Source organism: Mustela erminea, chromosome 6, assembly GCF_009829155.1.
Source record: "Mustela erminea isolate mMusErm1 chromosome 6, mMusErm1.Pri, whole genome shotgun sequence".
Lineage (NCBI taxonomy): Eukaryota > Metazoa > Chordata > Mammalia > Carnivora > Mustelidae > Mustela > Mustela erminea.
In genome coordinates this window covers 72,487,755-72,511,853 of record NC_045619.1, presented here as the reverse complement: position 1 = coordinate 72,511,853, position 24,099 = coordinate 72,487,755, and the positions used below count along the sequence as shown (strand labels likewise).

The window sequence follows — 24,099 nt, the reverse complement described above, 5'->3', positions numbered from 1 at the left end:
TATAAGAACATACTATGAGCAACTCTATGCTATCAAATTTGACAATCTGGAAGAAATGGATGCATTCCTAGAAACATATAAACTACCACAACTGAACCAGGAAGAAATAGAAAGCCTGAACAGACCCATAACCAGTAAGGAGATTGAAATAGTCATAAAAAATCTCCAAACAAAAACCCAGGGCCAGATGGCTTCCTGGGGGAATTCTACCAAACATTTAAAGAAGAACTAATTCCCATTCTCCTGAAACTGTTCCAAAAAATAGAAATGGAAGGAAAACTTCCAAACTCATTTTATGAGGCTAGCATCACCTTGATCCCCAAACCAGACAAAGATCCCATCAAAAAGAGAGCTATAGACCAATATCCTTGATGAACACAGATGCGAAAATTCTCACCAAAATACTAGCCCATGGGATTCAACAGTACATTAAAAGGGTCATTCACCACAACCAAGTGGGATTTATTCCAGGGCTTCAAGGTTGGTTCAACATCTGTAAATCAATCAATGTGATACAATACACTAATAAAAGAAAGAACAAGAACCATATGATACTCTCAATAGATGCTGAAAAAGCATTCGACAAAGTACAGCATCCCTTCCTGATCAAAACTCTTCAAAGTGTAGGGATAGAGGGCACATACCTCAATATTATCAAAGCCATTTATGAAAAACCCACTGCAAATATCATTCTCAATGGAGAAAAACTGAGAGCTTTTCCGCTAAGGTCAGGAACATGGCAGGGATGTCCATTATCACCACTGCTATTCAACATAGTACTAGAAGTCCTAGCCTCAGCAATCAGAGAACAAAAAGAAATTAAAGGCATCCAAATCGGCAAAGAAGAAGTCACACTATCACTCTTCGCAGATGATATGATACTATATGTGGAGAACCCAAAAGACTCCACTCCGAAACTGCTAAAACTTGTACAGGAATTTAGTAAAGTGTCAGGATATAAAATCAATGCACAGAAATCAGTTGCATTTCTCTATACCAACAAAAAGACAGAAGAAATAGAAATTAAGGAGTCAATCCCATTTACAATTGCACCCAAAAGCATAAGATACCTAGGAATAAACCTAACCAAAGAGGCAAAGAACCTATACCCAGAAAACTATAAAGTACTCATGAAAGAAATTGAGGAAGACATAAAGAAATGGAAAAATGTTCCAGGCTCCTAGATTGGAAGAATAAACATTGTGAAAATGTCTATGCTACCTAAAGCAATCTACACATTTAATGCAATTCCTATCAAAGTACCATCCATCTTTTTCAAAGAAATGGAACAAATAATCTTAAAATTTATATGGAACAAGAAAAGACCTCGAATAGCCAAAGGAATATTGAAAAAGAAAGCTAAAGTTGGTGGCATCACAATTCCAGACTTCAAGCTCTATTACAAAGCTGTCGTCATCAAGACAGTATGGTACTGGCACAAAAACAGACACATAGATCAATGGATCAGAATAGAGAGCCCAGAAATAGACCCTCAACTCTATGGTCAACTAATCTTTGACAAAGCAGGAAAGAATGTCCAATGGAAAAAAGACAGCCTCTTCAATAAATGGTGTTGGGAAAATTGGACAGCCACATGCAGAAAAATGAAATTGGACCATTTCCTTACACCACACATGAAATAGACTCAAAATGGATGAAGGACCTCAATGTGAGAAAGGAATCCATCAAAATCATTGCAGAGAACACAGGCAGCAAACTCTTCGACCTCAGCCACAGCAACATCTTCCTAGGTATATCGCCAAAGGCAAGGGAAGCAAGGGCAAAAATCAACTATTGGGATTTCATCAAAATCAAAAGCTTTTGCACAGCAAAGGAAACAGTTAACAAAACCAAAAGACAAACTGACAGAATGGGAGAAGATATTTGCAAATGACATATCAGATAAAGGACTAGTGTCCAAAATCTATAAAGAACTTAGCAAACTCAACACCCAAAGAACAAATAATCCAATCAAGAAATGGGCAGAGGACATGAACAGACATTTCTGCAAAGAAGACATCCAGATGGCCAAAAGACACATGAAAAAGTGCTCCATATCACTCGGCATTAGGGAAATACAAATCAAAACCACAATTAGATACCACTGCACGCCAGTCAGAATGGCTAAAATTAACAAGTCGGGAAATGACAGATGCTGGCGAGGATGCGGAGAAAGGGGAACCCTCTTACACTGTTGGTGGGAATGCAAGTTGGTGCAACCACTCTGGAAAACAACATGGAGGTTCCTCAAAATGTTGAAAATAGAACTGCCCTATGACCCAGCAATTGCACTACTGGGTATTTACCCTAAAGATACAAACGTAGTGATATGAAGGGGCACATGCACCCGAATGTTTATAGCAGCAATGTCCACAATAGCCAAACTATGGAAAGAACCTAGATGTCCATCAACAGATGAATGGATAAAGAAGAGGTGGTATATATACACAATGGAATACTATGCAGCCATCAAAAGAAAGGAAATCTTGCCATTTGCGACAACATGGATGGAACCAGAGCATATCATGCTTAGCGAAATAAGTCAAGCTCAGAAAGACAACTATCATATGATCTCCCTGATATGAGGAAGTGGTGATGCAACATGGGGGCTTAAGTGGGTAGGAGAAGAATCAATGAAACAAGATGGGATTGGGAGGGAGACAAACCATAAGTGACTCTTAATCTCACAAAACAAACTGAGGGTTGCTGGGGGGAAGGGGGTTGGGAGAAGGGTGGTGGGGTTATGGACATTGGGGAGGGTATGTGCTTTGGTGAGTGCTTTGAAGTGTGTAAACCTGGCGATTCACAGACCTGTACCCCTGGGGATAAAAATATATGTTTATAAAAAATAAAAAAAATTAAAATAAATAAATAAAAATAAAACAACAAAATTATTGTTTAACTGGATGGAAGTGCTCTGGCTAAATAGGTCCTTACACTCTGTACATCCCCACCCTCAACACACCCCCCCTCTGCTCTTCAGAGCCCCACAGCCTTGTCCCTAACCTCCTACTTCCTGAGCTGTGGGAGGAGCATCTCATTCATCATCTGCTCATTGCCCTGTGTTTCCAGAGGCTCCTCCCAGATGCAGACAGAGAAGCCCTTTCCCCATTCTTATCTGCTCACTCCTATCACAGCCTCTGTTTTCAGTTCCAGTGATGGGCAGCCAAACTGGGGTCTCAGTAGCACTCTGGGCTCTGAAAAGCTGAGCTCTTGGGCTTTGAGACACCAGCACCACCAACTCTCTCAGATCGCCCTAATTCCTAGACACCAGAGGAGCATTAATTAATTAGCTTGTGCAACCAGCCCTAGGCAGGATCTCATCACAGCACACCACAGGGATCCACTACTGACACATCTTGACCCCAGGATGTGGGCACACACCCATTACACAGCCAGCAGCTAAGCTAATCATCACTTGTAGTGACACTGGCTCACAGAGGATCGCGAGCTGCCTTCTCCCCACTCTCCAGCCCACCCCCCACAGTACCTGATTATGGAACAGGATGCTGGAAAAACTGGTTGGAGAAAAGTTGAAACTTGCTGGGGAACAAAGGGCAGAGGTGCAGTAGCTGAGGGAGGAGTCGGAAGGAAGAGTTAGAAAGAAAAGAGGATTTTCCTGCCCATCTCTTGGGGCTACAAACAGACTCTGCATTTAATAACTGCAGCAAGAGGGAGTGCTGGCTAGACTCCAGAAAGGATTTCCTGAGGAGCTACTCCTGTAGGATGAGGCTGGGAGAGGGCAGGCTTTCTCCTTCCATAAGCAGGAGGCAGGAGATGATGGCCACCCCGGTGGGGGAGAAAGGGAGACAAGAGCAGTTTGAGAAACTCAGCTGTCTGCTTCCCTCCTGCCCCCCAGCGGCAGTTCTAGGGAACTGAGGTCAAGGGAACAGAGAGGAGGCAGCCTCACACAGACAAAGAGAGACAGCGCCCCGCCCCCCAAAAGTCCGTCCCACTGAATTTGTCATTCTGCTGTCACTCCTCAGCTCCTCTGAGATTTAACATATGGACTGTCCGAGCGGCCGAAGAAATTGAATTTTCTTCACTGAGACTGTCTACCCACAAAAGCAGTTCATAAATTCTCCGTCTTTTTCAGACTTCCCACCCCCTCTTCACCCAGCATTTCTCCAGGGAATTCACATATTTGAACGTACAACTCAAGGGTAAAGGCGGGGCGTGCCCAGTACTCCCCCAAGGAAGTCCCATTCACAATGACCTGTCCTCACTGCGCAGGCTCAGATGCAGTCCACACCCTGGGCATGCCGCTGCTGTCAGAACTGAGGGCACTGGTCTTCCACAGCCGGGGTCCACGTGCTCCATACAGTACATATAGCGGGTTGCTGCGGTGGGACTGAAATGGCCCATGCCTCAGCAGTGCTTGTAGTCCCCAGCCCGAATAGCAGTTGGACGGTATATGCAAACCCTAGGCAGGCTGCAGCTTTGCTCCATGGGTCTTCTCATTCCATGACCCAGGCAGAAAGAACAGTTTTTGTGTGGAATACGCCCCTTCTGGTAGCAGAGAAGAAGAAGAAAGTGGAAACTCCCACATGCAAACATGGCAAATGTCTGTTCACATCCCATTGGCCAAAATAGGAACCATGGCCAAGTCCAAAGTCAATTAAATGAGACATATACTCCTGCAGGAGATACTTGAAGTCACATGGCAATGGGCTCAGAGGGAGAAAGTAATTAATTTCAAACAATACATCAATCTATTAGAGCTGACCCCCTCCATTCATGGTACCTGATAGACATTACTCATTAAGCCCAGCACACTTTCCTCAGCATCCTTCTCAACACATTTCTGGCAGTCATTGCTAATATTCTGGGTGAAACTAAAGGCTAAAACTGATATGCTGTGCTTATGTGACCTCATATATTTCCATAACATTACAGATTCCCATCTCTGAAACTTTGCTTCAGCCTGAAATAAGTTCAGCCTTCCTAGACCTTCTCCTGCCAGACGATCCAAAGCCAATCCATCCTTCAAGGATCTGCATTTCATGTCCATTCTTACAATGAAATTCACTGAACACCTAGCCCAATACCTCACAGTCATAGTTGCTGAATGAATCTGTTTCACATCACCTGACCCTTAGACACAAATGCACAGTGAACTTTGTCCCTTGATTAATAGAAGAAGATTAATAGAAGTGTTTCCTGGAACACTGGGAGCTAGTATCACATGTACAATGTGGATAAAACTAGGGCCTACTATATAAGTCTGATATTAAATGTAAAAATTCTTAGCATAAACACATTCTAACCACCCAATATATGGAAATTGTTATTAATTTTAACTTTAGCTGAGACTACATTTTCTTCTAAACCTTTATTCTGGGGGGTAGACAAATCCTGACTAATGACACAGACATGTCACCTTAATATTTCTGGAGCCCTGCGAATTACTGTTAGGCACTCAAGAGATTTTCAGGTGAAAGGCACCCACGGGCTGGCACCAGACACCCTATTTAGTCATAACAGCAAAATAGGACCAAAAAATGTAGGGAAAGCAGAGGCTCCATAACTTCGTACAGCAGAGGATTAAAGCAGGCACTAGGAAGAACAAATCAATCCTTCAACTGTCTCCCTGGACACAGAGACAGGGAGAGAGATCATTGGAAGGCCTCAGATGCTCTGGGCGGGTAGGGGGTGGATGTCTGCAAAGGGTGGGGGGAAAGAAGGATGCCCAAGTCCATAACTTGACTTGGTTGTGGGACGAGTGTGAATCTTTTATTTCTCCTAAATAAAGACAGGACCAACAACAGGTGTTGCTATCCCAAATCATTTAAACCAGCAAAAGACTTAGGCAAACCAGGCCCTCAAGTGCAAAAAGATCAAAAGTTCTTAAGGGGAAACTGGTGGAATCCGGCGGTTATGGGCATGCGCTTAAGCCCATGGACCCAGGAGGGCCACTGCCAGGGACCTCCTGTACCAGAGAAGGTCCAGCAGGGCCTCCAGTCCATAGTCCCTGAGCCTGTGGCTTTCTGCTGCTTGAACCACCACTCAGCTGGGCACAGTCCCACCTGCCCCTGAGAGAACCCGGTGTGGGTGCCAGCTGGTAGCCTCTAAGACCACAGCCTTCCATGACAAGCTAAGAGTCTGAACGTTTCCAAGCCTGAGAGAACTGGACACAATCTCTGGTTGGGATCTCTCAGTAGCAGCTTTCCATAACCTGCGTCTCAGCCAGGTGCAAGCACACTGGGCATAGGTGTGGACCCCAGAGAGCAGTCCCACCAATAGCAGTCCACCAGGTTGGGGCTCCCTGGAGCAATATCATTCACAGATTAAGTGGCACGGGGGTACAGACACAAGCGAGGGCCTCAAGCAACGCCTGGGATGGTGGCTGGGGGTACCACCACATGTGGGAGGCTGCAGCATTCTGCAGAGTTTGCAGAGGGGGATTCTGTGTGTTCTGGACCACCCAGAGGGGTTAGACTGAGGCTTCTCTCTGACATGGAGGTCTGGGTGCAGACAAATTCTTCCTTTGCTCTGATCCTCTGAAAAGCCACAAAAAGTGGCCAAAGAATGAAAACCTCAAGAGAACAGAAGCCTGAAAAAGCGGTTTTCACAGAGCCAAGCCCCTTGATAACCTGCAGGGCAGCTCAACACAAGCAAGACTGATGGGAGAACAATGCAGCAGGCCCCTCGCCCAGCAGACAAACCAAAAGAATGAGAGGACAACCACCACAGGGTCCCATAAAACTGTAAAACCCCAACATCAGGGGAAAGCAATATATTAAGCTCCCTGTATTGCCCTAAAACCTGTATATTTTATAGATACAATTTTTAATTCATTTTCACGATTCTTCTTTTATTTTTTTAACCTACATATCATTATAACTAGAAGTTTAATACAGTGTATTCCCTAATAACTTTTTAACTTCAACATTTTCATACATATACCTGTGTTTCTTTTTCTTTTTCTTTCCTTTTTTTTATAAATATACATATAGATATAAGCTTCAAGGTAATCCTTGGTCCCTATTCAATACAATCTTTATATATAAACCAGTTTTAATTCCCCTGTATCTCTAGAAAGTTGAGTCATTTAACAAAGATAACAAGATTTACCCAGGAAGAACTGAAATACACTTCCTCACCCACATCCAGGATTGATAACCACCTTCCCATTGTATTGTTCTGTCAGTGTTTCTGTGTATTTCTTTTTGTTCTGGTATTATAAAAATGTTATTCCTGGGGTTCATTTTGGCTGGGTTCTACTTTTATTTCTTGTCATTTACTTTTTTTTTAAGATTTTTAAAAATTTATTTGACAGACAGTGATCACAAGTAGGCAGAGAGGCAGGCAGAGAGAGAGGAGGAATCAGGCTCCCTTCTGAGCAGAGAGCCCAATGCGGGGCTCAATCCCAGGACCCCAGGATCATGACCTGAGCCAAAGGCAAAGGCTTTGACCCACTGAGCCACCCAGGCACCCCTGTTGTCATTTACTTCTGTTGGTCTTTTTGTTTGTTCATTTTTGTTTATATACCTTATAAACCTTACTTTTGGGGCTCATTTTGACAGGGTTTTATCTCTCTTTTTTTTCTCCTTCTCTCTCTTTTTTCTTTTTTCTTTCTTTTTGATGGTGACTTCCGATTGCTCTGAAACATTCCAGGGTACACCATGCCTGGATTGTGGGTGATATATTCAACTATACATCCCCTCAGCCACCTCTCACCAAAATGACTAGGAGGAGGAACACCCAACAATGGAAAAACTAAGAGACTGTACCCTCTCCCATGGAACTATTGGATGTGGACATAAACAATACGTCAGAAAGGGAATTCTGGGTAACAATTACCCAGGCAATGGCTAGGTTGGAGAACACCATTAGTGACAACATAGAATCTCTAAGGGTAAAAGTGAGAGCTGATCTGGCAGAAGGATCGCCACACATTCATGTGGTCCTTAGTCCATGCCAGTATCCAGTTCCAAGGGACAAGGGAAGATGGAAAACAGGAAGGGAGGAGCCAAGGAAATAGAGGTTTAGAAGAGGGTATAAGGCTCAGAAACAAAAGCTAGGCACAGAGGAAAGGAAATATAAGTGCAGATAAATAAAATGAGAACTCAATCCATCAAGGTGCAGCAGACAAAAACTCATGGGATTATTACAGAGTCATCTACTTAGAGGTGGAAAGAACTGTAGAGAGCCACTAGTCCTGCCTCCTACCAAAAAAAAGGAGGAAGTCCATTGGGGAGCAGGTATTAGGAAGAAGGAAAATGGTGTCCTATTTGATGAGAAGGTTGTTTTTAGGTTCTGAAGGACCTGGGTTCACATCTCAGCTCTCATACTTACAATCTGTTTCACCTTGAACAAATTACTTGATCTCTCCACGTCTGTTCTCTTAGCAGTAAAGGGGGATGCCTGGTTCATAGGAACAATGTGAAGGTTTAAAGTGATATGGGTAAAGGGTTAGCATGTCTGGTACATGGTGGGCACTCAGTAAGTGGTGATGATGATGATGATGTTTAAGGAGGGTAGGTTTGGGAAAGAGAGGAAGGACAGGGCTAGGCTGAAAGACTGGAGAAGAGTATCCTGAGGAAGAGAAATGACTGTGGGAAGTGGGGAGGAAAGTTCCCTGTTGCATATACTGGAAGAGGTTGGAGCCAAGGAGAATGGGAGATAAGATGCATCAAGGGGGCATACTAGGGTAGGTGAACTGCCAAACACCTGAGGGCCTAAGATAATATTGGAGCCCTGGGTCTGTTCTTCTTCCCATAGCCAGTTACCTGCCCAGACCCAGAGCCCAGTTCTACCAGTTCCAATATGTGAAATGCCAGAGCTGAGTATATGGGCAGAGGCTCCTTCTCCAGTTCCAAGAGCCAAGGCCTATGGATGAAGTGGTGACTGTGGAGAAGACTGATGGTGGCACTGACATCCTACTGGTTGTCCCCAAGGCCACTGTGCTGCAGGTGAGAACAGAGCAACAGAACTGCTACTGGGCAAGGAAGTGAGAGGGCAGCACCACAAGGGGTCCCTTCTCACTTCATCCTCCCCTGACCTTAATTGAAGACCTCACTGGGACTTACAGTCTTGCCATTGAGAAAGTCTTGATCTAACATAGACACAAACCTGTAGGGCAGGAAAGCAAGCCACTCAGGCAAATGTCACTCAAGATTTCTTAAGAACTTTTTGAGGATTTTCCCTCTCAATTGCTGTGTTCTGTCCTAGACCCTAGACGAAGATCCAAAAGGTGAGTGAGGCCCCTCCAGGAAAGGAATGTTTAGAGGAAGGGGAGGATGAGGCCAACTTCCAGTAGAGGTGAGGAGTGGAAGCAGATGGTAGGGCCACAGGCCTGGACCGTCCAATACCGGAGGCACTGCCCATAGGTGGCTCTTGAGCACCTGAAATGTGACTGGTCCAAACACAAATGTTCTGTGTGGGTAAAATACATAGAGGATTTTGAAGTCCTCATATTTGAAAATATGTAAAAGATCTCAATGTTTTTCTATACTGATTACATATTGAAAAGACAACATTTTGGATAGACTGTGTTAAATAAAATATTAAATTGAATTTCACTCTTGTTACCTTTTTTAAGTGTCTACTAGAAAATTTAGAGGTATGTATGTGGCTAGCCTTCTTTTTCTATTGGATCAAATAGACCAAAGTGTGAAGAATTAGAGAGTAGGACAAGAGAGCAGAGAGCAGGATGTTGTTGGGATCACTTCCTGAAGGAAGAGAAGGAACAGGGACAGGTGAGGAGCACACACACCCCCAGACAAGAGGACAGACTTCAGGAAGGCTCAAGAGGTGAGAAAGAGTAGGTTGCCTGTGATTTAGGTAAATTCTTGTCTTCTAGAATGCTGTAATGTAAACACATGGAATCTCAACAAGAACGGAGAGAAGATGTTTATATAGCACATAAGTCAGAGATCTGTGAGCCCCTCCCCATGTTCTATTTTTATATTCGTTATTCTCATGACCACTACCTCTCAACAACTTGGGCTAAAATATCACTTTGCAAATGAGAACAGAGACCTAGAGAAGTTAAGTAACTCGCTCGAGGTCACACAGCTAGTAAAAATTGCATTGGAGATTTAAACTCTCATCTGTCTGACTCCAGGACAGAGTAACATGAGGGGAGCCACCTCTTCTGTCTGTGTGGATTGAGAAATCTTCAAAGAGGATCAGAGCTAAGTATTGGCGGGCAGGACTGAGTAGTGCATCAAGCCTGCCCTGACTCACCTCTTTATAGCCTGCACTGCTGTAACTTCCCAGACCCAGATGCATCTGTGCAGCAATGGGATGGGACCTTATAATGGACACTTCACAAGCACAAACCCCTCCTCATCCTTCCCCCTGTTGAGCCAGCTGCATGACAGCAAGAGAGGAATCCCCTGATGCAGGTGAAGCTACAGCTGGAGGGGCAGGTGACAGAGTTGAAAGGCCAGGTTCAGAAGCACACACGGATGTGGTAACCACCAGGCAGGAGCAGACAGAGCTGACAGAGCAGTACAAGCTGGGAGTTGGGCCAGTGGGGGATGGGGCCTGGCTGCTTATCTAGGATCCAAACTCAGAATCCTCTGAAGAGGGAAAAGGGAGATGTTAGTGTGCTTTTAAGAGGGATCTGGCATCAAAAAATAACTTCTCCTCATTCATCGTCTGCTCTTGGCCCTATGTTTCCAGAGGTTCCTCCCAGCTGGAGACAAGGAAGCCCTTACCCTGTTCTCATCTGCTCCCTCCTACCATGGCCCCTGTTCCCTGGCACTTTCTGGGGTGACAGGGAAAACAGACAGAAAACTGGTGCTCTCTGAGCTCTCTTCTCTGAAACTGCCCTCCTGATCACTGCCCTTCTGCCCAGGAAAGGTCTGACCCACCAGGCTTTACCCCATATCCTCTCAGTGTCCCTCCACTCTGACCCACTTCCCATCCAGAAGGAACTCTTTCCATGTCAGGGGATGGGAGGGCTCATACTCATAGAGCAGGAAGTGACACACGTGGATTTGAGTTAGACTCAGTCAGAACTTCCCAACACAAGGGGTCCAACAGCCTCAGCTGCGGTGACATTCAGTAAGAATGCACACATGGCCTCACCAGATGCCTTTAGGAAACAAGGACTTGTTCTGGACCTGTCTGGGTAGTCCTGACTAGAGACAGAGGTTTTCAGTGTGACTCTGGTCATGCCAGCCTCAGCAGGGGGCACACAGGGACTTCTGGGGACTCTCAGGCCCTCAGGCAGAATGGGTGGAGCCTAGAGTTAGGAGCTGCAGCCTGGTGGGGGTGGGGAGAGATCAGGCCTGAACCTTCCACTGTCTGGCCTCCCTCTCACCCTGGCCCCACCTCTTGATGGCCCTCTCTGATCAGAGCAGGGCCTCTGAGCTCTCTCAATGCAGCCCTGAGAGCAGGCCTCAGGACCCAGTCTCCACCCAGCCTCAGACCTGGGACCCTGACACCATCCCCTGTGCCTGGCAGAGCAGAGACACCCACTGCTCAGATTCCACATCCCCCACAGCCCAGCACTAACAGCCTTCCTCTCCTGGCCTCCCCGACCCCCAATCCCATAGCACAGTCTGGTACCTGCTGGAAATGTGCACAAATCAAAGACACCTGCCACTATGTGTCTTCAGGCTCCCCTGGGACAACACACACACACACACACACACACACACACACACACATATATGCACACACACAGGCTCACACTCATACCTACACACATACACATAACCTCAAATACACACATAAACACACCCGCACATCACAAACATTCTCATGTCTATGCAACACAAAGACACATACTCACAAACTCATTAACTGACAGTCATGCACACTCAGACTTACACACTCTCACACACTCATCAAACACACTTGTACATACATACCCGCCACTCTAGTCCTTTCTTCTAAGGATCCAGAGCATCATCCTCTAGATCCTAGAGATCTAGAATATCCAGGGGAAAGCCAGGACACCCACAGGAAAGCTATTTCCAGTTTCCTGGCCCACACTGGAGCTCCTCTGCCACATCCCCCTTTCTGCCACCAGGGACTCGAAGACTGTGACCCACACTGTGGGAGTGCAACATTAGAGATAACTCAGTCCTTCACACTACAAACACTACAGAGCACCTACCTGCCACCCGCACCCCACTCCACGCACACCCCGAGACCTGTAGCTGAGACAGACACATAGAAGAGTAAGACCTTCTCCCTAGTGTGTGCGGGGAAGAGCAAGAACTCAGGAGCGAGGACCTGAGTTCAACATCTGTCTTTGCCCCTTCATATGCTGTGTTACCTTGGGCCCTTGACATAACATCTCTGAGCCTCAGTTTTATCACCTGTAAGTAGGATTAGCAAAATTTACCTAAGGTATGAGATTAAGACAGGTGTAGCTTCCAACATCAATGTGGCCACTGATGGAAAGTCACCCCACTCCATTCCCCATTTCTATGGTGAGCATCTCCCTAACACCCTTCCAGGCCTGCTATCTGTGAAACAGAAACCCCATCTCCTTGAGGCTCAGACCACCAGGTGTCCACACCTGGAGAAACGTGATAATATGACTAGGCCAGTTCCATCTGACTCCCCTGCCCCTGTCCTGCCCATACCACTCCTGGTCCCTTAGTGGCTCTTGCCAGGTAGCCTTTTCCCTAATGACCTTTAATGCAGCTGGCCGTGGAGGAAAGTTTGGGGTGGAGCACTCAGCCCTTGCATCAGAAGGATATGAAGGGTTAATCAGCCCCAAGGAGCTGTTCTGCAGAAAGTCATCCCTAATGTCCCTGAATTATACCAATTCCAAGACATTCTTTATGGACAGACAGGGTGGGTCACAGTTATAGGACAAGACCTGCTGTGCTAAGCAGTCAAGGAAGAGATTGTGTCGCCCATGAATACTAAAAGCCCCTTTGGAAACAAAGCAAAACAAAACAAAACAAAACAAAACAAACCAACAAACAAAAAAAACCACTAGATTCTGTTCTCAGACTGGGAAGCAGCCCAGTGTCTCCCACCCAGATGGGCAGCCCCTGCAGGTGCTTTGGACCAAGTGGAGCTGGGATCTCACCCGTACCTCTGCTGTTCAACTGGCCTCCTCAGTTCCCAGGGGAGTCAGGCCTCAGTGTGAGCAGGAAGGGGCTCTGGAAGTGTTACTGTTAACTTCCTGGGACCCTCCAAGGATCCACAAACACCTTTGGTTTTCCTGACACAGCCTTTACTCCGTACATCTGTCCAGACTCCGACAGCTTCTGAAGAGCTCTCGTCCTCCAGTAATCCATCCAGACAACTGGTCACCCTGACCCTCTCTGAATTTCCATCTGCCATTGCCATCCTGGTGCCTCCACCTCCCCTCACTGTCCACCTCCTTCCCTCTGACCCCTCACCTTCCCACTACCACTCCGTCCTCTCTCACCTGGACAAATATCCCCCCAACCCAGCCTGCCTCCCTCCCCTCCTGACACACCTCCACAGACAACTAACTCCACCTTCAGTGGGCTCCACTTTCCCATTACCTCCATCTCTCCAGCCTGCTGAATCCCACCATTTTGCTTCATTTCAAGTCATTTCTAATCCGCTTTCACACCTCTCCCATCCTTCATAATCTAGGGAGTAGAGCACTGCTCAGAGCCCAGTAAAGGGAAGGACATTTCCCCCTTCTCTCCCTTCCTGCCCTCTGCGTGCCATCCCCCAACAATTCCTGAGAACAGAGCTGGTCAGATGTTAGCAAGAGTTGAAGAGACATCTCCCATCAGCTGAGTGAGGGACTGGGGTACACAGAGGAACAGGATGGGCTGTGGAACTTCTGTCAACCTGAGGGAAGCAGCAACCAACACGGTGAGCCCTACTCCCTTCCGAGTAGCCTCAGGGGTGGCCAGGGCCTTCCACAGCTTGGCTCTGCCCAGGTCAGAAGGGACTCTTGGCAGCCCTGGGAACTTGGGGGGGCCTGATGACCTGGTCACCCCAAAACCACTCCTCAGTAGACGACAGAGGCAAACAGTGACTGTTCTCCAACGGGTCATCCCACCATCTCGGCCTCCACGTCAGCTGAAGTGCAGAAGAGAAAGGACCCTGTGCAGCCTCTGGGTCTTTTCTCCCAGCACAGCAGGGACAGCTGACAGCCCAGCAGAGGACACGTGGTTGGCATTGCCCCTGTGTGTGCAGGAGGAGACTCAGGCTTCCACATGCAAACCAAAGATTCCCCTCAAGAGTCTCAAGTCATTTTCTGCCTGTTTGCTCTATGTGGTGTCCCTCCACCCACCACATCTTGCTGAACCCCAACATTGATGGGGATCAGTTCTCCGTCTTTGAGTCCCTTTCATGCTGTCCCTCCCTGAATCAGAGCCAGGATTTCTGCCTCAGAAAACAAGCAGCACTGTCTACTCCCAGAAAGTTCTTCCTCTCCCCGCGCTTTGATCATTCTTGCTGCTGTAAGTAATCCTACTGTCCACGGAAACTGTGGGGCTCTCTTCCAACCTTCCCCTTCTCCCCCACTTCTTCAGCTTCTCCGTGTTTTGTCCCAAATACCTAGGTGACAGACTCTAGGTTTCAGAGGGGCCTTCTGGGTTTGGAGCTCAAGGGAAGGGCTGCTGAGCATCTGAGTGGGCTGCAAGGAGAAGGTATCAGTTCCTGGGGTGAGAATGGCCAGAGAACACCTTGGAGCTCTGTTTCTTTTGTTGTGCAAAAGTTTTTGATCTTAATGAAGTCCCAATAGTTCATTTTTGTCCCTGCTTCCCTTGCTTTTGGCAATGTTCCTAGGAAGAAGTTGCTGCGGCTGAGGTCCAAGAGGTTGCTGCCTGTGTTCTCCTCAAGGATTTTGATGGATTCCTTTCTCATATTGAGGTCCTTCATCCATTTTGAGTCTACTTTCATGTGTGGTATAAGGAAATGGTCCAGTTTCATTCTTCTGCCTGTGGTTGTGCAATTTTCCCAACACCATTTGTTGAAGAGGCTGTTCTTTTTCTTTTCATTTTTTTGTATTTTTTTAATTTATTTTTTATTTTCAGCACAACACTATTAATTATTTTTGCACCACACCCAGTGCTCCATGCAATCCGTGCCCTCTCTAATACCCACCACCTGCTACCCCGACCTCCCACCCCCGCCCCTTCAAAACCCTCAGGTTGTTTTTCAGAGTCCATAGTCTCTCATGGTTCGCCTCCCCTTCCAATTTCCCCCAACTCCCTTCTCCTCTCTAACTCCCCATGTCCTCCATGCTATTCGTTATGCTCCACAAATAAGTGAAACCATATGATAATTGACTCTCTCTGCTTGACTTATTTCACTCAGCATAATCTCTTCCAGTCCCGTCCATGTTGCTACAAAAATTGGGTATTCGTCCTTTCTGATGGAGGCATAATACTCCATAGTGTATATGAACCACATCTTCCTTATCCATTCATCCGTTGACGGGCATCTTGGTTCTTTCCACAGTTTGGCGACCATGGCCATTGCTGCTATAAACATTGGGGTACAGATGGCCCTTCTTTTTACTACATCTGTATCTTTGGGGTAAATACCCAGGAGTGCAATTGCAGGGTCATAGGGAAGTTCTATTTTTAATTTCTTGAGGAATCTCCACACTGTTCTCCAAAGAGGTTGCACCAACTTGCATTCCCACCAACAGTGGAAGAGGGTTCCCCTTTCTCCACATCCCCTCCAACACATGTTGTTTCCTGTCTTGCTAATTTTGGCCATTCTAACTGTTGTAAGGTGGTATATCAATGTGGTTTTAATTTGAATCTCCCTGATGGCTAGTGATGATGAACATTCTTTCATGTGTCTGATAGCCATTTGTATGTCTTCATTGGAGAAGTGTTTGTTCATATCTTCTGCCCATTTTTTGATATGATTGTCTGTTTTGTGTGTGTGTTGAGTTTGAGGAGTTCTTTATAGATCCTGGATATCAACCTTTTGTCTGTACTGTCATTTGCAAATATCTTCTCCCATTCCGTGGGTTGCCTTTTTGTTTTGTTGACTGTTTCCTTTGCTATGCAGAAGCTTTTGATTTTGATGAAGTCCCAGAAGTTCATTTTCGCTTTTGTTTCCTTTGCCTTTGTCCATTGAACATTCTTTCCTGCTTTGTCAAAGACTAGTTGACCATAGAGTTGAGGGTCTATTTCTGGGCTTTCTATTCTATTCCATTGATCTATGTGTTTGTTTTTGTGTCAGTATCATACTGTCTTGATTATGACAGCTTTGTAATAGAGCTTGAAGTCTGTAATTGTGATGCCACCAACTTTGGCTTTCTTTTTCAACATTCCTCTGGCTGTTTGAGGTCTTTTCTGGCTCCATATAAATTTTAGGATTATTTGTTCTATTTCTTTGAAAAAAATTGATGGGATTTTGATAGGGATTGCATTAAACATGTAGATTGCCTTAGGTAGCATAGACATTTTCACAATATTTGTTCTTCCTCACAATGCAATTTTAATCTACATGTTTCATTAAATGAAGGTGAGTGGGCATAGGATGCCTTTGTTTCCCTCACTTCAGCTTTACACCTGAAGAGCCTTAATCTGGAGCTCTGGTGTTCAAGGTGTGGTCCCTGGACAAGCAGCATCAGCGTCTCCTGGGAACTTGTTAGAAATGCAGGTTCTGGGCCCCACCCAGACCTCCTCTATTCCAAAAACTGAGGATTGCGTCCAGCAATCTCTTTCCACAAGCCCTCCAGGTGTCATGGCACCACTGAGGTTTGAGCACCACTGAGCAGAATACTATTCCTAGCCACTCTCCACAGGGCCCTCTCTCACTGGGACCTTGATTAATAAAGTGAAGACATAACACAGAGCATACCTGGTTAGCTTCTTCCAATGTTTTGTCACTTTTCTTTTCTTGTCCAAAATGAACCTGCCCACTGGACATATGCGATCCAACCTGCTCACTCAGGAGAAAAACTAATTAAAGAAGTCTCTCAAAAAAAAAAAAATAAAAAAAGAAGTCTCTCTCCTGTGGTGGTGGCCAGATGCACTCAGAACTACTTGTGATGAGTAATTCTGTTTAATTTAATGATGACAGATTAACAACTCAATGATGCTGCAGATCTACAGCTGACAGTTTAGTCAGCTGTCACTGTGTCATGATTATCAATAGGTTCCTAACATAGGAGGGGGAAATGGGGTGTTATTTATTGGATCTCTACCGCTCCAAAAATAGGTTGTAGTGAAAAGGAGGCAGGATACAAGTTCAGATCATTTGGAGTAAAGAGACCTAGTTGAGAGAATAACAGAGCAGAACAACCAGAGGAAATCCTAGAAATTTTTAAGAAAATATAACTTGAGAAAGGGATCAGTTGTGACCTCTCCTGCTACACATAAATAAGCAGGTCATGGAAGGAACTGAGTGTCTTACTCAAGGTCACATTGCTAATTGTGGTGGAAACAAGACCAGAACTCAGGACATGTGGCTCTCAGCTGTGGACGTTCTGAACAGGTGGACCAAAGCAGACAACAATAGAGAAACTTTAAAGTGCAAAAATGCAGATGTTCCTAAGAGAAGTATCAACCCAGGGATTTTCACTATGGGCAGTGGGCTCAAAGCCAAAATGCTTTGTGTCCAGGGGAGAGCTCTGGCTCCAGTCACCTGTGCATGCTCTCTTGTCCCCTCACAGAGCCAAGGCTCAAGTTACACGGCCCACTCAGTGTGCTTTGAACACAGCTTCATTTTCCTGTGCTTCTCCTGGTGCTCTCTCTGCCTGCAATCTCTCCCTGCTGCCCAGATGTGGCAAAAACCATCCCTGAAGTGAGCCAGCTCAAAAGTCATTCCTCTACAAAGTCTCCTCTGATTTCACCTTCAACCCTCACCTCTGTACCAGCCACAAATGACCATCCTTCACTCTGAATTTCCAAGACATTTTACTTTTATATTAATTATGACAACACATTCTACTTTGTGTTATAATAGTGTTTTACCTCTTGTATTAAAATATAAGCTCCTTGGGCGCCTGGGTGGCTCAGTGGGTTAAAGTCTCTGCCTGCAGCTCAGGTCATGATCTCAGGGTCCTGGGATCGAGTCCCGCATCGGGCTCTCTGCTCTGCAGAGAAGAGAGCCTGCTTCCTCCACCTCTCTCTCTCTCTGCCTGCCTCTCTGCCTACTTGTGATCTCTGTCTGTTAAATAAATAAATAAAATCTTTAAAAATATATATATATATAAGCTCCTTAAATGCAAAAGCCATATATCATCTTTTTTTTATCTTTTTCTAGCTTCTTTTTCTTTTTTTTTTATGTAAATATAATGAACACGCAGTGTTGATGTATTACTCGCAGGTGCACAATTCAATGACTCAACAACTTCACATATTTTTCAGGACTCATGAAGATTAATGTACTCTTAATTCCCTTTATTTAAATCACCCATTCCCCAACTCATCTCCCTTTGGCAACGACGAGTTTGTTCTCTTTATTTAGGGGTCTACAGTGTTGTGTTTGTTTATTTTTTTTTTAATTTATTTTGGTATTGCATTTTTCTTTTTTCTTTTTCCATTTTTATTTTTTTTGTTACTTTAATTCTCCATAAGACAGAAAACATGGCATTTGTTTTTCTCAGACTGCCATATTTAAATTAGAATTATACCCACAAAGTTCATCCATGTTGTTACAAATGGTAAGATTCCATTCTTCTTTATGGCTGAGTAATAGTCCATTGGATGTACTTATAGACCACATCCTCTTTATCCATCTTCTACTGATGCCCACTTCTTTTCCTTCCATATCCTTCCTATTGTAAATAATGCTTCAATAAACATAGAGGTGCATATATCTTTTCAAATTCATGAAACAAAACCACTTTTTGTACAAAAAGGAAACCATCAATAATAAAAAAAGGCAACCTACAGAATAGGAGAAAATATTTGCAAATAATATATCAATAAGGGGTTAATACCAAAAATACATACAGAAATTCTACAAACCAATACCAAAAAAACAAAAACAAAAGCAAAATTATTAAATAATGGGCAGAGGACCTGAATAGATATTCTTCCAAAGAAGATATACAGATGGTCAAAAGACACATGAACAGATGCTTAGTGTTACTCATCATCAGGGAAATAAAAATGATTACTATATGTTGGCTAACTGAACATAAAAAATTAAATATATTAAACTCCTTTAAGTAATGCAATCAGATGTCACTTCATACCTGTCATGAAGGCTAAAATCAAAAAGACAAGAAAAACAAGTGTTGCCAAAGATATGGAGAAAAAGGAATCTTCGTGCACTGTTGGTGGGAATGTCAATTGGTGCAGGCCTTATGGAAAACAGTGTGGAAGATCCTCAAAAAGTTTAAAACAGTACTACCATATGATCCAGTAATTCTGCTACTGGATCTTTTCTTAAGTAATCTCTACATTCAATGTGGGGCTCAAACTCACCAGCCTGAGAGCAAGAGTCATGTTCTACTGACTCTGCAACAAGGCATCTCCTTCATTAGTAAATGTTTAACTAAAGAAGAGAAAAACATTTTTTTGAAGATTTTATTTATTTATTTGAGAGAGAGAGATCACAAGTAGTCAGAGAGGCAGGCAGACAGAAAGGGGGAAGCAGGCTCCCTGCTGAGCAGAGAGCACGACGTGGGGCTCGATCCCAGAACCCTGAGACCATGACCTGAGCCGGAGGCAGAGGCTCAACCCACAGAGTCACCCAGGTGCCCCAAAAGAAAAACATTTTATCAAGGTCTTCTAATATGAATTCTGTAAAAGTCAGTAAGCAGCTACAGACACAAGTGAAGAGTATAAATTTAAAAAAGGGAGGGTGGTGGAGGAGCAAAGACACATCCTTCACTGTACCATAAATATGAAGCTCCATTAGTGTTCCCACAGCAATATCTCATAGGAGCCCATATTTCCAGGTTCTCAGGAATACTCTCCATTATTGTATAGGGGATCAGACAGCATTCACGTGTGATGATGTCAAGCCAAATACGTACTGGTACTATTGAGTTCAAGGTCTAGACTTGGGTTCATAAGCAGGGTTAAGCTACCAGGCTTTGCTGGATCCCAGAGCAGAAGTAGAGAGCAAACCCAATCAGCATCCAGACCCCAAATTTCAGCCAGGTGCCAGCTGACATCTGCATCATAAGGCAAACATTCACAAAGATGCTCAGGAGTGGGAGGAGAGGCAGAGCAGGGACCTTAAAGGGAAGGGGAGAGGAGCTCTGTGGCTGTCTCCAGATGACCCCAGTGATCCCAGTGATGACCACCAGGAGCAGCACAACCACTGTGATCGGCCCTGGGTCTCCAGAAAGCAGACCTGGCCAGTGGGCCAGCACCAGGCAGAGGAGAGTCAGCAGCAGAACAAGCAGTGAGGAGCAAACATAGACAACCCGGCCAGAGAGTGGAGTGGAGGTGGGGCTGCCTGGAAAAAATAGTCCCTGTAAAGTCAGCTTCCCTACTGCAGGTACGGTCTCCTCCTGCGCCTGTGTTTGATTTCCCCCATCCTCCTCCTGCACCTGTGCTTCATTTCCCTCATCCTCCTCCTGCAGCTCTTCTTCATTTTCCTCCTTCCTCCTTTCAGGCTGATACCTGATGATGAGAACACAAAAAGCTACCAAGGAATAAGATATTAGGGTGCCAATTGACCTCAGGTCCAGAAGATCAGTGAGTCCATAGAAGAATACCATGATTGCTATGATTATGCCAAAGATCAGAGTGGACAAGATACGGCCATATGTGCCAAAAGCGAACCTGGCAAGGACTGGAAACAGTAGACCATCCTCTGCCATCATGGATGTCACCCAACGTATGGGTAACGTAAAGCCCCAGTACGTGCTGACAAAAATACTACAGAAAATTGCAAAAGCGACAACATAGTAGGCAGGGACCCAGCCAACATGGAGAAATGCCTCAGGCAAGGTGCTCCCAGGTTGAAGTTGGTAATAAGGAACCATGAGTGTAAGTGATGCAGAGACACCAAAATACACGAAAAAGCAGATGAGCAGTGAAATCACAATGCCCTTGGGGATGGAACGCTGGGGATTGTGGGATTCTTTGACCCTGGTAACAATAATGCTGAAACCTATGAATGCATAGAAACAGGTAGCTGATCCACGGAAAATCCCCCGGAAGCCAAAAGGCATGAATCCTCCAGAGCCCAGAGGGCCCAAGTAAGAGGTGCCGTTGAGTCCAGCCTGTATGTAGTCCTCTTCTGTGAGCTTCCAGTTGTGCAGGTCCCCCTTAATGAAGCCAGAGATGATGCAAAAGCTGAGAACCAAAAGCTTCACCGAAGTAAACCCTTGAAAAACTCTGAGGAAACCAAGCCGACCCATATGCTGCAGCTCCATGCTGAGAAACAAAAAGACGACAAAAAAGTAGCCTAGATTGTCTGCAATGACTTGGGGAACATACTGTGAGATGATCTCATGCTGGGTCTCAGAGATCCGGTTTTCAAAGATGGTGTTAAAAGTTAAGATCCAGGCCTGAATCATAACAAATGCATCAATAACAAAGGAGAGGATGAGGTTCCAGCCAGTGATGAAAGCCCAGAGTTCACCTACAGTGATGTAGCTGTAGAGATATGCCGAGCCACAATGGGGAACCCGGGCACTAAATTCCGCATAGCACAGCCCAGCCAACAGTGATGTTAGACCTGCCACCAAAAAGCAGATCACAGTGGATGGTCCTGCTTGGTTACTGGCCACCTCATTAGCCAGGAAGTACACACCTACACCCACTGTGCGGCCCACACCCAAGGCCACTAAATCCAGAGTGCTCAGTTTTATGCCAGATCTAAACTCATCCACTTCTTCCTCCAGTGGACGTCTGCATACCAGCTTTTGACCAAACTTGCTAAGTGCCTGACGCAGCATTCTAGCTGGAATTGAAGAAGATTCTAAGGATCAGTGAGCTGTAGCAAGCCCAAGGAGTCAAGGGTGCTGGATCTTGTTAAGCAAGGCTGAGTTAAGCCAAGTTGGGTGGGGACTGCCAGGGTCATTTGCTCAGGCTTCAGAGCTGCTGCTTCATATTTCTTCTTCTTTTTTAAAATTTAATTGGTTATTTTTTATCTTTATATTATTTTATTTTATTTTTTTCAGTGTTCCAAGATTCTTCTGGTACGTGTTATCCTTCCAGAATGCCTATGGAAACAATAAATATTTACTGAACAATGGTGTTCAACCAATCAACTGACAATCAGAAGTTGCATGTAAGTTGTTGCAGCCAAGTATCACAGAAAATGACAGCAAAAGAGACCACAGAAAAGTTAATCCTGCTTCCCCTCCAGAAAAAGTACCAAATACCTCCAAACATTCTGTTTTTGTTTTTGTTTTTTAGATTTTTTTCAGGGGGCTCCATGCCCAGCATCTCCCTCACTGGATCAACATGAGAATTCCACAAAAAGGTACAAACTAATACATGCTGCTGGTGGCAGTGTCCCTGAGGCACCATGTGAAGCAATCTTAGTGGAATTCAGAATACATACACAATTGGACACTGTAGTGGTTGAATGGGTGAATGTATCTGAAACAAACATAAAACATGGATTGGAACAGCATTTGTTAAATAACTAGAAAAAGGGCCTCTAATGAGGAGAGGAGATGCAAATAGAGATAAGGATGATACAAGATAATAAAATGCCTTGAAAAGGGGCTAACTGGGCATAATAAGAAAATAAAATAAAAATTAAGAAAAAGAAAGAAAAGGGGCCTGACAGGAAGCAATGGTGCAAATATGCCATGACTGAGGGAGGGACTGACTCCATTCTGTGCACTGCAGGTTCAACACAAGATTGTAGGAGACAATGTTGTTAGAGCACCTGGTACAGAACCTGGTAAATGACAGACATTAAGTTGATTGAAATTGAAAATGGAAATGGAATCCTGTAATTGCCAGGATATGGAGAATGCAAAGAAGGAATATCTTCTAGAAAGAGGGTGAAGAACAGGAAAGATGGGGCACCCCGCTACTAGATTCCACTGAATCCAATTCCGATCTCTTCCAGCCCCTTCGGCTATCTTTGGATGCTCTTGTATTTGCCACTAAGGATGCTTCTGCCATATTTTTCTCTTTGGGAACCATCTGCAGCCACCTACCATTCAACAAAGACGCAACAGTGGTTTTCAAGATTTGTGAATCACAGACCCCTCTGAGTTGGGTCACTTCAAAAAAAAAAAAAAATGTCTCAAGGTCAAAAGCTTTTGCACAGCAAAGGAAACAGTTAACAAAATCAAAAGACAACTGACAGAATGGGAGAAGATATTTGCAAATGACATATCAGATAAAGGACTAGTGTCCAAAATCTATAAAGAACTTAACAAACTCAACACCCAAAGAACAAATAATCCAATCAAGAAATGGGCAGAGGACATGAACAGACATTTCTGCAAAGAAGACATCCAGATGGCCAACAGACACATGAAAAAGTGCTCCATAGCACTTGGCATCAGGGAAATACAAATCAAAACCACAATGAGATATCACCTCACACCAGTCAGAATGGCTAAAATCAAGTCAGGAAATGACAGATGCTGGCGAGGATGCGGAGAAAGGGGAACCCTCCTACACTGTTGGTGGGAATGCAAGCTGGCGCAGCCACTGTGGAAAACAGCATGGAGGTTCCTCAAAATGTTGAAAATAGAACTGCCCTATGACCCAGCAATTGCACTACTGGGTATTTACCCTAAAGATACAAAGGTAGTGATCCAAAGGGGCACGTGCACCCGAATGTTTATAGCAACAATGTCCACAATAGCCAAACTATGGAAAGAACCTAGATGTCCATCAACAGATGAATGGATAAAGAAGAGGTGGTATATATACACAATGGAATACTATGCAACCATCAAAAGAAATGAAATCTTGCCATTTGCGACAACATGGATGGAACTAGAGCGTATCATGTTTAGCGAAATAAGTCAAGCAGAGAAAGACAACTATCATATGATCTCCCTGATATGAGGAAGTGGTGCTGCAACATGGGGACTTAAGTGGGTAGGAGAAGAATCAATGAAACAAGATGGGATTGGGAGGGAGACAAACCATAAGTGACTCTTAATCTCACAAAACAAACTGAGGGTTGCTGGGGGGAGGAGGGTTGGGAGAAGAGGGGTGGGGTTATGGACATTGGGGAGGGTATGTGCTTTGGTGAGTGCTGTGAAGTGTGTAAACCTGGCGATTCACAGACTTGTACCCCTGGGGATAAAAATATATGTTTATAAAAAATAAAAAATTA

General features: G+C 44.8%; 1 protein-coding gene across 1 annotated transcript; it reads right to left on the bottom strand.

Moving 5' to 3' along the window:
- Window positions 1–19,906: 19,906 nt before the first annotated feature.
- Window positions 19,907–21,849, bottom strand: LOC116593522 (cationic amino acid transporter 3-like). Its single transcript, XM_032347823.1, has one exon. The coding sequence runs from the start codon at window positions 21,737–21,739 to the stop codon at window positions 19,907–19,909; it is 1,833 nt and encodes a 610-aa protein (XP_032203714.1). The 5' UTR covers window positions 21,740–21,849.
- Between the last annotated feature and the right edge of the window lie 2,250 nt (window positions 21,850–24,099).

What these genes read in the sequence shown, in the direction of transcription:
- LOC116593522 (XM_032347823.1), bottom strand. Translation starts at nt 21,739, where the DNA reads ATGCTGCGTCAGGCACTTAGCAAGTTTGGTCAAAAGCTGGTATGCAGA.